The following is a 16284-nucleotide window of genomic DNA, read 5'->3' as shown; positions in this document are numbered from 1 at the left end:
ATTTGACTTAAGCCCCCATCACACATAGCGACGCACCAGCAATCCCGACAACGATATGACCTGGTCAGGATCGCTGGTGAGCTGTCAAACAGGCAGATCTCACCAGCGATCAGGACCAGCGACTACGCGGGTAACAAGCGCTCGCGTCTCTTAGTTACCCGCTGGGTACCTTGGATACCAGCGTGCTCCCAGTGGGAGCTGGTATCCAAGGTAAACAGCAGGTAACTAAGCGACGCGTGCGCTTAGCTATCCGCTGCTTTCCTTGGATACCAGCTCCCAGCATCTGCTTACAGCGCTGGGAGCTCGCTGATCGATGGTCTCCCACTGCCACACGCAGCGATGCATGCTGGCCAGCAGGAGACCAACGATCAAAAAAATGTCCAGGACATTAGAGGACGATCAGCGATACTCGGTGGGGGCGGTCGCTGATACGTGTCACACACAGCGATATCGCTGGCGAGATCGCTGTTGCATCACAAAACTTGTGACTCAGCAGTGATCTCGCTAGTGATCTCGCTGTGATTGATGGGGGCTTAAGTTGTGAAAGCATTTACACCTATACCTACACCTAGTATGTTTACTTAACCATGATGCAATTTGAATCTCTTTAAAACATTGTATTGTAGCACTTGCATTTTTGGTCAGTGGACGTGCAATCAAGTTGAATGTTCTGGAAATTGTACCCTGAAAGGAGGATCCCATGTACAGACCTTTGATGAAAAGGAATATAATTTTCATGGCAAATGTCAGTACTTAATGTCCAAGGTATGAGCCATCTTGGCGAGCACATTAATGTTACATTACGCCTCCTGTAATATTCAGTCCTTGTCAATAACACATCTGCATCAAGTTTTTTTTTCTTCAAGAAGAGTTTATACTGTAAAAAAAACCACTCCCATTAAAGTTTTTAATCATACTATGTAGCACATTGTACTTACAATTGCTCATTTTGCCCTTCTGCCTAGCTAATTCTTCTCTTTTCCATTAGGTCTTTGACATCACTGAAAACTGACTAAATGAATCCTTCTAACCTCTATGTAGAAACAGGAAGTCTTTTTTCACTGTGTGAGTCATCAACAGAACTACAATTCAACATCACTGCAAAGTCCCTGGCGGGTGGCTGTAGCATAGCAGCTGGGTTAGTAGTTGAAGAGAGGGATGACTCCTGCAAGGAAAAGTGATTTCTAGTTTCTACATAGCGCATAGTAGGATTTATCTAGCTTGTTTTTAATCACATGATGTGATAGACCTAATGGAATGGAGAAGAATTAGCTGGGTAGAAAGGCAAAAAGAGTAGTGATGAGCAAGTATACTCGTTACTCGAGATTTCCCGAGCATGCTTAGGTGTCATCCGAGTATTTTGGCGTGCTCGGAGATTTAGTTTTTGTCAACGCAGCTGCATGATTTGCGGCTGCTAGACAGCCTGAATACATGTGGGAATTCCCGAACAAATAGGCATTCCTCACATGTATTCAGGCTGTCCAACAGCCGCAAATCATGCAGCTACGGAGACAGAAACTAAATCTCCGAGCACGCCAAAATACTCGGAGGACACCCGAGCAACGAGTATACACACTCATCACTAAAAATGAGCAATTGTAAGTACACTGTGCTGTATAATATGATGATTGCAATATATTAAGAGGATACAAACTTTGATGGGAGTGCTTGTTTAACAGCGCTCCAGAATTAGACAGATCAATAGAAGAGAGATGTAAATTATATACAAAGTATAAGTAATTCATTCTTACATAGAAGAAGAAAAAAGCACGTTATAAATTAGGACTCTTGTCTGAATTAGGGAAGTTGTCTCATGTATCAATCCCTATGTCTGTTGAGGGAATGTAGGCATGGTGACAGATCCTTAATTAGCGACTTTCCTATCTCTAAATCAACAAGTTGAGTCATCTTAGACTAAATGAATGGCCATTCATCCAATTATAATGCTCTATTTTGTCAGGTGCAATGCCTGCCTGAAGGCAGCTTTCCCAGTAAAATCTGTTCTCAGGGGTTTTCAGTAGTCTGAAGCTTAAACTAAGGACCTTCACCCAATGCATTGAGTTGTTTCTGCCATTTTTATGAGTTCCTTGCTTATATAGTAAATTATTATTTTTAGTTGCATTATTATGATTTGTAAACACTGTACTTTGCATTACCTACTTTAGGATATAGATAATACATTTTCAATAATAGCCAGAATTCAACAATGTGGAATGACTGAGACTGTGACATGTCTAAAAGCTGTTCACATTCATTTAGGAAAGAAGGTAAGTGTTACGTTATTACTATTCTATATTATGTATCTAAAATATTTAGTACATTCTAACTAGAAAAATATCAGTATCACATTAGGTATTAGAATTGTGATAAATAGTATCCATGGTTACGGCCCTCGTATAGTGACAGCAAGTTAGTTGTTGTAAATATGGGTACCTAAGCTATGGCAATGCCCTTCACATGGGGTAAGCGCCATAGAAAATATTGAAAGCTTTACTACATTTCTGATTGTAGCTATTGTCTAATGTTATTATTAATATTACACCTACTACATAATGGGATAGGATCTTGGAGATGGCAATACCCCTTTAAGAGCTCATATACATAGCTATATTACAACTCCATTTAGAAAAACCACCAGAGTATGCCATGCTTCATTTGATGATTTATGAACATAGCTTTTTTTCCCCTAAATGGGTACAAAGGTGAATACAGTCTGCTTAGCTGTGCAGCTCCATGTTAAAAGGAGTTTGTCACCCCCTGGGACATTTTTAACCTATTAATATGGGCATACAGGTGATACAATGGTAAAAACAGTCATACCTGAGTGCCTCATATCAGCAGTATTCTTGTTGAGAAATCCTCTCATAATGTGTTAGGGTGATGAGTTCTTCCAGGCTCTGGGGCGTGCAGTGCCTGGAAGAAAACTCAGCCACCAGTCTTCATTATCATACCAGCCCTCTCCCATCAGAAGTCATACTGCCCTGTGACATGTAGTGGTGGCACCAGAATCTCACACCTGAACCCTGCAATAGTGTAATTACGCATCACTTTTCTGCCCTTGTATGGGCTTTGGCCTCCTCTGCGCAGGCGCTGGTGAGTCACAATGAGTGGGAGTGGTGAAAGCACCTTATTACCGCGCAAGTCGTTGGTCACTGGAACGGAAGTAATTAGAGTAAAGCATGAATGAGCAAAAAGGTGTTCAAAAAGTATTGTAGCATCGAAGAAAGAAAGCTTATTAAAATCTATAATGTTTATTAGATAATATTAAAAGTATATGACACAAGACAAAGCATAATGTATATATACCTCAACAAGCCCTAGGTAGCACTGTCAGCTGTATCTGCCTAACAGCAGAGGTTGACAATGAGACAATTGGTGCCCCCACTCTTTTAGGTGAGCCTATTGCTCCCTGTCTTCTATTATATAGGAACAAATGTTAGCAATCTGGCTTGTCCTGGGTAATTTCATAAGATTCCTTGTATATTGCACCTCAACTATGCGACTTCATTGTGCATGAATTAATGTTCCCTTAATAACTAGAGTCTATAACAAATATACAGCTAGCCCAGGTATTATCATTCAGTTCGGTTCTGGATATATAACTATGACAGACAAACAGATAAATATAAAGTGTCTGTATTTTATCTAACAGATGTTAAATGTTGTATACATTCATAATTTGACATATAACCAACCATGGGTAGCAAAAAAAAACTGTTAGAAAAATAGAAAACAAAGTGCTAGTGCTGTGTATATATGCTCTATAAGATAGAGAAAGGTTACTTATCCAAACTGATGTCCTAGATAAGCCCTCCCTGCCTCAACATGTTATACCAAGGATGGTTCATCACGAGGCCTGATAGCACGATATCCTACTTCAGATGTTCAAGGAATACTCACTGGAGCGGAAGTAGCAGTGACTCGCCGGTGCCTGCACAAAAGAACAAAAGACGCCAATGCTCATAGAAAGGCCGAAAAAGTGATGTGTAATCGCGCTATACAGGACTCAGGCGTGGGATTCCAGGGCCATCAAACATGTCACAGGTTACTGTGACGCTCATGGGAGGTGGTTGGTATGATAAAGAAGACTATTTTTACCATTGTAGTACCTGCATGCCCATATTAAGAGGTTAAAACGTCCTAGGGGGTGACAGATTCCATTTAAAGGAACAATGAAGCCTTCTCATATGTACTCTGCCATATGTAGGACCAATAAAGTAAGACATCTTACCACTGATGGAAAATTTCATGAATAAGCATGGTGTCAAGTTTTAATTTGCCAGAATTTAATTTATGGTTTTATTCACAGATAATAAAAATATGTTTTTGTGGAAACGTATTTATCAACAATGTATTGACTGTGCTGCCAAAAATTAACGGTAGGTATGTTTCTCAAAGAAGGGTTACCAAGAAAACTTGTTATGAGCATATTATACTATATATTTATATATATATATCAACATTTTTCTCTCCAGATGATGTCGCTATATATAAACGCTCGGCTTTCTATATCTATGTTGTGACAGAGTTTGGTCTTAGTGTGAAAGTCCAGTTGAAGCCGCAATTTCAGCTTTTCATCTCGTTGAAATCCACATTTCAGAATCAAACAATCGGTAACTTCGGTCTCACAGAATTTTTATATCACATATTAAAGGTTGTGCTCAAGGTACAGAAATTGTTTGCCAAAAAAGCTTTTTGGAACAGTAAGAGTATGTGCACACAACATCTCTAAGACACAGACGAACCTGTCAAACTTTTCAAGCAGAAGATGCATCATTAAAAAAAACGGTGTTTTTTCTTGAAGAATCTTTTGTATCTTTTTTTTTTGGTTGTATACAAGAGTTTTTTTCAATGCTTTTGGTTGCCGGCTTTTTTTTTAGAAGGTTTTTCAACGGTTTTTGTCCTATCTTTTTTACTGTTGTTGCTTTTTTCACTCTTTTGAATAATGAAGAAACCACAAGCATTTTTTTTAAATTAAAAACTATGGCAAAATGCTCCAAAATGAATCAGGTGTCCTCCTGGTGTCTTTCAGTGTTCCCATTGGCTTGTTTTGTAAAGTACTGATTGTCTTCTGAGCAGAAAATGTAAGAAGAATGGATGTGTCACCTCTGTTAACCATGGCGTGTTTGGAATCTTAAAAATATTATTATTTTTTTTTAAAAGCCTGAACATACGCACAGCAAGTTTCTATGGAAATGCATATGTTAAATGTTTTAGACATTTTATGATAGGTTTTTCAGGCGGTTTCTGCATTGGAATCATCATTAAAAAGGAGTTGTGTGCACATAGCATAAAGCACATTGCAATGATAGATGTGATGCCCCACTTTGGTAGATAGATATTTTCCGAGAGTATACCCTTCTAGTCACAATTGATTGGCTCTAGATGAAGCTGCAAGACATTTACGGTAGGTTGTTACTCTGTTTCCAGGTCTGTGTGGGAACTTTAATTGGATTGAAGGTGATGACCTGATGACCATCAGTGGGGTGGTGGAAGATGCAGTATCATCCTTCTGCAATTCCCATAAAATTCAAGCTAGCTGTGATGATGTGGTTGACTACTATGATAACCCATGTTCCAGAAGCATCATTAAAGGTAATCTTATACAACCCCTTTACAGCTCATTAATATTATGTCTCACAAATAGACCAGAATTTGCATAATATTTTTTTCTCCATTTTAGAGGAATATGCAAATCACTGGTGCGCTCGTGTGTTGAACCCCTATGATGTCTTTGGTCCTTGCCATAGAGAACTTGATCCTAAACCATACTACAAGGTAAAAAAAACCTTCATGTAGCACCATTGAATGAGGTAATAGACAAAAACTGAAGATTAAATACTGTATATCTGTATAAAAACTTCTTTATTAAAGCTACGCGTTTCGGAGCAAGTCCAGCACCTTCCCCAGGCTTATACAAAACAGGTAATGAAAGCTAACCTTTATATCATCCACAGTGACGTCAGAAATCGAGTTAATTGGTTAACATAATAAAGCAAACATTTCAAAAATGGAGAGAAATACAAAATATAAAATTATAACACATACTGTTTTCTGATTTTGGTAAATATAAGTAAACAGGATGTGTTTTAATTTTTGATATTGTATTTCACTCCATTTTTAATTCATTATGGCATGTTTGTTTTTTGTGTATGTTAATTAATCATCTCAATTTCTGACATCACTGTGAACGGTATAAAGGTTAACTTTCATTACCTGTTTTGCATAAGCCCGAGGAAGGGGCTGGACCAGCTCCGAAACGCGTAGCTTTAATAAAGAAGTTTTTATACAGATGGATTTCATCTCTGTTTTTTAGCAGCACTGTGTTGCAGCTCAAAGAAAATATTTTTTTCTTTTTTATTCATCTGTCACGCTGATGGAATTCTATCAGCTGTCTTGTCCTCGTTAACACTTACTTCTGAGCTAAAGAGAAAACTAAAAATTATATAATCGGATCATTTTGTGGAAGGGCTGAAGTTTTTGTGATTACCGTAAGTTAATTGTTATGGAAAGGAAAGGCAGTGCAATATTTTGCAATTTATTGGCTCACGCTTCATAACAATCTAGAGTTACTAAAAATTGTCACTAGAACAACTTAAGCAGCAAACTATGCAAAAAATCAAAATTTGTGTTAGTCTCAAAACTTAGTTTTACAGTAACTGCACATTATAAATAACTCAGCTGCCCCTTCTTTTTATTTCTTATAGCACTGTGTTTATGATGTATGTAACTTAGAGAACAGTGAGGAAGCTATGTGTGCCTGGCTTCAAGAGTATGTAAATGAATGTAGAAATTGCAACGTGATTCTAGAACACTGGAGAGACAATACTTGCGGTAAGCATAATTTTAAAGACGCAAACTTAAATCTTAATCTATTTGACAGTATCTTTCTTACTTAAGAGAGAAAAAAATATCACATTGCCAAAATTGTGGATTTTTTGGTCACCACACGTTTGTAATGAAATCTAATAAAAAGCTAACAAATTGATGGATGTACGCTAAAATGTTATCAATAAAATCATCAGCTAGCCACACAAAAAACAAGCCCTCACACAACAAAATTTTTATTGCAGAAATCTTATATTAGGGAAAGTTCATGACAAATGTATGTACCGCATACAAATATATATTTCCAAATTAATTTCTTTCCTTTGTCCAATAGATCCTGGCTGTCCTGAAACCATGGTGTTTACAACTAGACCTAGGCAATGCAACTTTACCTGCAGCTCCTTAGCGGAACTAGACATTCTCTGTAATTTCAGAGCTGATCCAAGAGAAGGTTGCACATGTCCAGAAGGGACTTATATGACACCAAATGAAAAGTGTGTGCCACCGGAGGATTGTCCTTGCAACTACAAAGGGCTAGCTGTTCTGCCCCATGAAACATTTAAAATAGATGAGATCTTGTGGTAAGGATTTTTAAAATCATTCATGTCAACTCTACACTGATGCATTTCTTTTTAAATATTGTAAATCGATAAATTTGTTCTTCCCATAGTGTGTTCACAATGGTGTTATATTACTTTCTGAGAAAATCCCCTGAAAATCAATTCAGGATGATCTTCTTGAGTTGGCCACCAGATTCACTTTGGTCCATATCAAAGCTTTAGCGCTTAGTTATAACTTCTTTTTTCAGGTCTTTTAAACATTTGATAAAATGCTAGATGAAGAAATTGAGGGTAAACTGATTAAATTTGCTGATGACACAAAGCTGGGAGGGATAGCTAATACTAGAGAAGAGAGAGAGAGGATTCAAAAAGATATAAATAAACTGGAGCAGTGGGCAGCAACTAACAGAATGGTTTTTAACAGGGAAAAATGCAATGTACTACATCTGGGCAATAAAAATGAAAAAAGCATATGCAGAATGGGAGGAATAGGGCTAAGCAACAGCACATGTGAAAAAGACTTGGGTATACTAAAAGATCACAGACTGAATATGAGTCAACAGTGTGATGCAGCAGCAAAAAAGGCAAATGCAATTCTAGGATGTATTAACAGAAGCATACAGTCTAGATCACTTGAAGTCATTTTTTCCCTCTACTCCTCTTTGGTCAGACCTCATCTAGAATATTGTGTCCAGTTTTGGGCCCCACATTTTAAAAAAGACATCAACAAACTGGAGCAAGTTCAGAAAAGAGCGACCAGAATGGTGACCGGTAGGCAAACCCTGTCTTATGAGGAAAGGTTGCAGGATTTGGGAATGTTTAGCTTGCAAAAGAGAAGACTGAGAGGAGACTTAATAGCTGTTTACAAATATCTCAAGGGCTGTCACATTGTAGAAGGATCATCTTTATTCTCATTTGCACAAGGCAAGACTAAAAGCAATGGGATGAAACTGAATGGGAGGAGACACAGATTAGATATTAGAAAAAAGTTTTTGACAGTTAGAGTGATCAATGAGTGGAACAGGCTGCCACGAGAGATGGTGAGTTCTCCTTCAATAGAAGTCTTCAAACAGAGGCTGGACAGACATCTGTCTGGGATGATTTAGAGAATCCTGCTTTGAGCAGGGGGTTGGACCAGATGATCCAGGAAGTCCCTTCCAATGCTATGATTCTATGGAAAATGGTTAAAGTGGAATCCCACCCCGATTGCTGTGAAAACAAATTTATGCTCTAAGGTCTCTCCAGATTCCAAATAGTGACAGAGGGGATAAAAAATAATAAAGTATAATATATTCACCTTTCATATCTGACCTATTTTTTTGCTTTCTCTACAGGTCCTCTGTCCTCCACACTAGTCTTTAGTGCTTCTGCTGCTGAAGCAGTGACGGACCGCTCGTCACTGGCACTGGCCTCAGTGCCTTAAGTACTAAAGACCATCGTGGAGAAGAGGGGACCTCTGATATCATAGTAAAGCAGAGGAGATCCAAGGAAAGGGGAGCATATTATATCTTTATTACCGTACTTTCTAATACCTGCAAAACAATTCAGCTCAATTGTAATCGACTGGCTGCTGTTTTGCAAGATCCATCAAAATTGAAACCCTCAAAATTTCGCATTTGTCAGAATACAAAAATTTGGAGAGACTTGAGAAATATGTAACAAATTCTATTTGATTCACTCATCTCTAATTATAGCTCTTTTTTGTGCAGAGCCATTATAGGGCTTCAATAGAAGTTCAGGAAGTCTATAGAGTATGTCTGTGTGCCTTCAATTTCGAATGTAGGGCTAGAGAAGGATTTTTTTTGTGGGATGCTGTGTGAATTCAATATTAAAAAAAAAGACATTCCAAAGAGATTGTGCACAGTCTTAGGGGCTACATGACTATGTACTCATGGACCTGTACATATAGACTCAGTTACAGAGTGCATGTGTCCTGAGCCTGTAAGTGGACCCAATCAACAAATATGGTTTTTCTACTGTGCTTGTGTTTATGAGAGAAGGGACAAAGAATGCTTTCATTAGATTCAGTCTAGGGTTGCCTGGCGTCGTGTGGTGCAACTTTGAAATCGGAGTGCCCCATCCCAATATTGCATTCAATGATTTCCTATGGTGTGGCGACACGCATCATACCGTGATGGCAAATCACAAATGTTTCAAATATGTTGAATTTTTTATCACTTGTCACAAGTTGCACGAGATTCACTTGCCATAGACTTCAAGTTGTCAGCAAGTTGGCTACTTTTTTTAGAGCAAAATTACAGCTGAGAAAGAGTTGTGTTGCAGCACGCTGCAGACAAGTTACACAGATGTTTTTGGTTGCATGACTTGTTTTGGGATAACTGTCAAGCAACACATGTCACCATGAAGCTGCAGTCTTATATGACTTTGCACTGTATGTGATATCCCCTTTTCACATCCAAATACCTAATGGAGGTGGGAGTAGACGTGTGACATTTACTCTTTCTTTTTTGCAGTAAATGTATACGTGGAATTCTGGAATGTCCAAAGGCCGAAGCGATCAGTAACGGTATGCTAAAAGCTCACTCACACCACTGTAATTTCCATCCGAGTGCGAGCTGACAAAACATGGGATCGTACTCGGACAAATGTTAGTCTATGGGGTGGAGCACATGTCTGAAAAATTGCTGCATTCTCAAGTTTGATCTGATATTCAGACGGCACTCGGCCATGCAAGTCAATGAGTGCATGGAAATCATCGGACTGCACTCGGATGACATGTCTGATTTTGTGCCCTCACAAAATATGCAAGATGAAAGAACATTTTTTTCTCTGCCTTCTCCTCACAGTGTGCTCCAATTCTCTCATCCAAGAGAATAAGGTCACACTATGCCGACACTCTGATCAGAGTAAGGCCGGGGTCACACTGGCGAGGAATACGGCCGAGTGAGAGGCGCTAAAAGCACGCATTAGACACGGACCAATGATTCTCTATGGGGTACCTTGCACCAGCCGTATATTTCTCATCCGTATTCTACGCTCCATGCCAATCGCAGCATGCTGCGATAGTAAGCGTGCTGCGCCCGTAGTACGCCAATGCAAGACTATGGGTGCGCAAAAAATACGGATTACACACGGACCACACATGTGACCTGTGAGAAATACGCACCCGGTGTCTTTTAGCAAAGCCGGCAATTCAGTGCGCTATACAGTAAACTCACACTGACAGGTTTAATAAAGAAATGAAAGAATAGATATATACACATAGAATACATATATATATATGTATTCTATGTGTCTATATCTATTCTTTGGTTTGTGTTATAAACCCTGTCATAGGGCTCCATTATATGTCCATTTTGCAAGCCTGCGAGAAAATCTCGCCATACGGATGCCATACGGATTACATACGGATGCTGACATGCGTAAAATACGCGACCGCACCTTGATTACGGATGACATACGGAGCACTATTTAGGGGTCTGTCATCAGTATTACGCATGTAAAATACTGACCGTATTTTGCGTCGGTTAGTGTGACCCCGGCCTTAATCTCAGTGTCCTTCGCATAATTGGCCCTACGCTTAGATGAGAGAATATACTGTCATGTGATTTCAGCCTTGTAAGACTACGGCCACACTATCAGTATTTGGTCAGTATTTTACCTCAGAATTTGTAAGCCAAAGTCAAGAGAGGAACAATCAGAGGAAAAGTATAAGGCCATATGCATACGCTCAGTATTTGGTCAGTATTTTACCTCAGTATTTGAAAGCCAAAACCAGGAGAGGATCAATCAGAGGAAAAGTGTAATAGAAACCCGTCACCACTTCTGTATTTATCACCCACTCCTGGTTTTGGCTTACAAATACTGAGGTAAAATACTGACCAAATACTGAATGTGTGACTGTGGTATAATAGAAACACGTCACCACTTCTGGATTTATCACCCACTCCTGGTTTTGGCTCACAAATACTGAGGTAAAATACTGACCAAATACTGAATGTGTGACTGTGGTATAATAGAAACCCGTCACCGCTTTTGTATTTTTGACCCACTACTGGTTTTGGCTTACAAATACTGAGGTAAAATACTGACCAAATACTGAATGTGTGACTGTGGTATAATAGAAACACGTCACCACTTCTGTATTTATCACCCACTCCTGGTTTTGGCTTACAAATTCAGAGAGAAAATACTGACCAAATACTGAACATGTGACTGTAGCCTTAGGCTGGAGTCACACTAACCTGCGCAAAATACGGTCCGTAGTTTACATGCGTAATACAGATGAATGACCCCTAAATAGTGCTCCGTAGGCAATCCATAAGCAAGGTGAGGTTGCGTATTTTGCGCATGTCAGCATCCGTATGTAATCCGTGTGGCATCCGTATGCAATCCGTATGGCGAGATTTTCTCGCAGCCTTGCAAAATGGACATTTAATGGTTTTGAGGCCTGCAAACAATTTAAATCATTAGCCTGCACCCTATTTAGACACTCAGAAACAGGTGGCTGCCTCCATTCTGTCCATTTGTCACCTTGATTTCACGAGGTGTGTTGGTGTTCTTTGTGCAGCATGGCAGAGGGTCTGCGATTCAATACAACTGAGCAGGTTCTCTTTACCTGGCTTTTGTCATGGTGCTTTGGGCAACCATATCCTGTGATAGTGGATCCGCGAAGGAGGAGACGCATGTGGGTACATCCACTTTTGAGGCAACGACTCACAAGAGGTCATTTTCACCGCCTCTATTCTTCTCTGCGGGAGCATCCGGAGAAATTTTACCAGTACTGTCGTATGAGCATTTCCACATTTGATCGACTCTTGGAGACAGTGCGCCCTGGGATAACCTTTCAGGACACAAGGATGCGCAAAGCCATATCTGCAGAGGAGCGACTTCTACTCACAATACGGTATGTACTCCACAACCACACTCTCTATGTTCATAATGTGTGTGTTAAACTATGTTTTTTGGCCTTCTTGGACAAAGTTTAATGCCCTCATCTTACTCCAAATATGTTTCACCGGACACAGCAGAATGTTAGATCTAATATGTCCTGCATATCACTTAGTCATTGTGCCACCAAATATGTGTGTGTTATTCTCTCTCAATTCCTACCAAGTTTGGTCGGCATGTAACTGATTTTTTTTTACTTTAGCCATTCTAAACTGTACTATTTCTGTTGTTCTACAGCTTCCTGTCCACTGGCCTGTCTTATGCCGCCCTCCACCATGAGTTTCTCATTTGAAAGTCAACCATTTCAGGCATAGTGAGGTCTACATATACAGAAATCTGGACAAGACTCCATCAAGTGGTCATGCCCGAGCCCAGGATGGAAGACTGGTTAAAGATATCAAGGGACTTTGAGGAGGACTGCCAGTTTCCAAATTGTATTGGGGCCCTGGATGGCAAACATATCAGGGTGCGTAAGCCGCCGAACTCTGGCTCCCAATTCTTCAATTATAAACAATACTTTTCTGTTGTATTGTTGGCTCTGGTAGACCCTCAATACAAGTTTATAATTGTTGACATTGGGGCCTATGGAAGGACGGGAGACTCTAGAGTCTTCAATACTTCCATAATGGCTCGGGGGCTACGCACCAACCAGTTGGATCTACCACCACCACGCCAGCTACCAGGCTCCCCCGAACAATCAGTCCCTTATGTCCTTGTGGCAGATGAGGCCTTTCAGTTATCGCGCAATGTCATGAGGCCATATCCCCGGCGCAACCTTGACTACAGGCACAGAATTTTTAACTTGCGCCTATCACGTGCTAGGCGACTGGTGGAGTGTTCCTTTGGGATTCTTTGTGCCAAATGGCGGGTACTCCAGTCTGCCATTCAGTTGAGTGAGCAAAATGTGAATGAAGTTGTGAAAGCCTGTTGTTCTGCATAACTTCATCAGGATACATGATTGTTCCTCCTCTGATGGTGTTGTGCGTAGGCCGGACAATGTGCGCAGGGTGAGACCACCTATGAACCCTCAACGTAGACCGCTCTCTGGCCTAAAAGTGCGTGATATTTTCACTAATTACTTTATCTCACCTGAGAGGGCAACTTCTTGGCAAGAGCATGCTGTGTCTATGTTATAATTTGTTTCTTTAATTGTGTCTAAATATATGTTACTCAAGCCCTTATAATTCTATGAGTGTTTCATTGCATTGGTTTGTGTCTGTTAGTATGTTGTGGGGGATTGTGAAAAATCACACAGAGACGTTAACTAGAGTAGACAAATTTTTAGTTTTGCCTTTTTTTTTTTTTTTGCTTAAAGGCAAACATAATATTGCCATATGAAAATTTGGCAATGGTCAAAATGACCCTTTGTGCCTTCTTTAACTTTTTGTCAAATTAGCATAACATAACAAAACACCAACAAAGATTAGGTAATAACAACATTGCTGCATGACTAGATTAAACTAGATTTGCCAACAAAAGGTGAGCTCCATCACCAAAATAAAGGCTACAAGATAACACTCACATTTCCTCATAATGCTATCCAATCATAGAAAGATTCCACCATGACAGGCAAGGCTACTTCACAGCTTTCACACAGATATTACCTGTCTGTAGAACAGACAATATTTAACCATGCTATACTGGAAAGGATGAAAATACAAAACTCACTTGTTAAGACATAGAGAGAGCGTGATATTCGGAATGCTGGTCGCCTGGAATTTTTTTTACTAGAGATTGCTAGCAAAAAAGGTGACTACTTCACTAAGGCTAGCCCGCCTTTCCTAGGCGTTAGCAAGTGAGTAGTGTATTTTCATCCTTTCATTTTACAGTATAGCGCGTTTAAATATTCTCTTTTGTACACACATGTAATATCTGTCTGAAAGGCGTGAGGTAGCGTTGCCTGTCATGATGGATTGTTTCATATGTTTGGAAAACATTGTTTAAAAATGTGAATGTTAAATTATGTTCTAAATGTTGGTGGTGGAGAACACCTGTTTTTTCCTTTCTATTAGGAGCACCAGTTAAAACTCACTGGACATCTCCCCCCATCAGAATCATAAATCCTCATAGGTTGGGGAAGGGGAACGTGGAAGAACAGCTGGACACTGTGGCCAACATCGCCCTGTGTGGGGCCATACTGTTGCCCATGATGCTGGAATTGTCCTGCCTCCTGGGACTGTTGGGGATACTGGCCAGAGTAATGATGATGGTGAGGGGCTTCTTGTTGGCTCTGGTAGGCACGTGGCTCATACCCACCAAGATAGCCAGATCGTCCCCAACCAGGTTGGGACTAGCCTCCAACGCTGGGTGGGTACAAGTGGCCATATTGGTGGGGTTGGCTTGAGGATGACATTTGGGGCTGCGGAATAGAAGGTTAGGTAGGGGGAGGAAGGGGTTGAGGTGTTGGCCCACGTATTAGGGGCTGTTCGGACCCTGCTTGAGCAAGCATCTGTGTGGATGGTCTCATGCGCATTAAATTTCGTGGTGAGAGCTGCCACCTCTCCAGAAATTCAAAAACCTCATATGAGGTATTGGGGGGGGGTTCTTGCATCAAGCAGGATCTGAATACATCCCCTAATACGGAGCCGGACCTCAAGGGTAAGGGCACGGAGGTAAAGGGTGAGACTACGTGCATAGGCCTCCTCCCCATCATCTGTAGTTACTCTAGACAAATAATTGAGCACCCCTGTGTTCACATTGGTCCTGCTCTCTTGAATAGTGACCTGGCGCCTTCTTCTTGTTCGCCGTGATGTTAGAGCAGCCTGTGGGGAGGACCTGATCTGGGCAGTTGGGCTGCTGCTCAAGTTGCCCGGCTCTTCCAGGATGGGTGATGTGGCAGCAGCAGACCGTCCTGGTGGTGTTGTGTGTAGGCCAGCCATTGTGTTGTCTTGTGATGCCTCATCTTCAGCCATCCTTCTTGTAGGGGGAGAAGATGGGCCAGCCACCTCATCCCCTACAGGATCTATAATGGGCTCTGCCTCTGAGGCCGTTCCTTTATCCGTAAGGTTGGATTGAGTTCTGTTATGAAATAGAACAGAGGCAAAAATACATCAATATTTTTGTCCCTGTAAAGTATTTGTGTAATGTATTTGTGTAATGTGGTGTGAGGTATGTACTTACGGTCTCAGATCCAGAATTCGGGCGAGGATGTTCAGCCGGTCATAGTATATGTACTTTCTTTTGACATATCCAGCATCCCCACTCCTGGACCGCTGCTGGCGTTCCCGGTGGAACTGGTCCCAGATGCTTCGCCAGCGTTTCATCACATCTTCCACTGCAATGTGACAGGAAATATTGTAAGATTCACATATTTGAGAGGTCACATTTTCTAACAGTAGTCTAGGCATGGGGCCTTCTGGGGTGTGCGTTCTACCCATGGTGGCATATGTAATTGGGCAGATACACAGGGTCTCATTAGCTACACTTAAACTAATTTTTTTGGCTAGGAGAATGAGGAGCTTGTGGCCTAACCCCAAATTATGGCTGTGTGAAGCCACGTGTCACATTCAAATGTAACGGCCTCATGAGGCTAATAAAAGTACATGCACAGGAAGGGGGGGTGCTGATTCTAGATTCATTTTTTTGCGTGCTAAGGTTAATGATGTTTTTATGGTTGCACTTACGAATTTTATGCTGCTCATCACGTGGTCTGTCACCAAAGTCATGGTACATCTGGCGACAGATGCGCCTCCATGACGCCTCCTTTCTTGTCCGGTTAGCATAATTTGCATTGCGTGGGTCCCATATTTCGGGACGCTCCTGCACCAGGACAATGAGCATCTCAACATTAATGTACGTGGACGCCATGCTGCTGCTGTACTCCGTGGAGGCGTACTTCCTGGATGTCTGGAGCGCTTTTTGAGCTCATTTGCATGTCTAGGCTTCCTGATGATGGATTGGCCCATTTCCTGTCACCAGCCAAAAGACTTGCGTATTGCTCGCAGGTCACACTTGTGTTCCGTGTGTAATCCGTATTTTTTGCGCA

At 40.9% G+C, this 16284-nt stretch overlaps 1 protein-coding gene across 1 annotated transcript in view; it reads left to right on the top strand.

Moving 5' to 3' along the window:
- The first annotated feature begins 267 nt into the window (after positions 1-267).
- The window catches only part of LOC141058203 (mucin-5B-like), a 90150-nt gene continuing 74133 nt past the window's right edge, over positions 268-16284 (top strand). Inside the window, exons 1-9 of the mRNA XM_073554350.1 lie at positions 268-765; positions 2166-2267; positions 4310-4379; positions 4476-4613; positions 5431-5595; positions 5684-5778; positions 6708-6834; positions 7163-7409; positions 9863-9915. Coding sequence (XP_073410451.1) covers positions 757-765; positions 2166-2267; positions 4310-4379; positions 4476-4613; positions 5431-5595; positions 5684-5778; positions 6708-6834; positions 7163-7409; positions 9863-9915 — 1006 coding nt within the window. The 5' untranslated portion in view covers positions 268-756. The remainder of the gene's footprint in view (positions 766-2165; positions 2268-4309; positions 4380-4475; positions 4614-5430; positions 5596-5683; positions 5779-6707; positions 6835-7162; positions 7410-9862; positions 9916-16284) is intronic.

The sequence above is a fragment of the Dendrobates tinctorius genome, unplaced genomic scaffold (assembly GCF_039654945.1).
Source record: "Dendrobates tinctorius isolate UK_male_01 unplaced genomic scaffold, ASM3965494v1 ptg000211l, whole genome shotgun sequence".
In the NCBI taxonomy this organism is placed as follows: Eukaryota; Metazoa; Chordata; class Amphibia; order Anura; family Dendrobatidae; genus Dendrobates; species Dendrobates tinctorius.
Note: the sequence above shows the minus strand (reverse complement) of the source record. Positions and strands in the feature narration are given on the sequence as shown.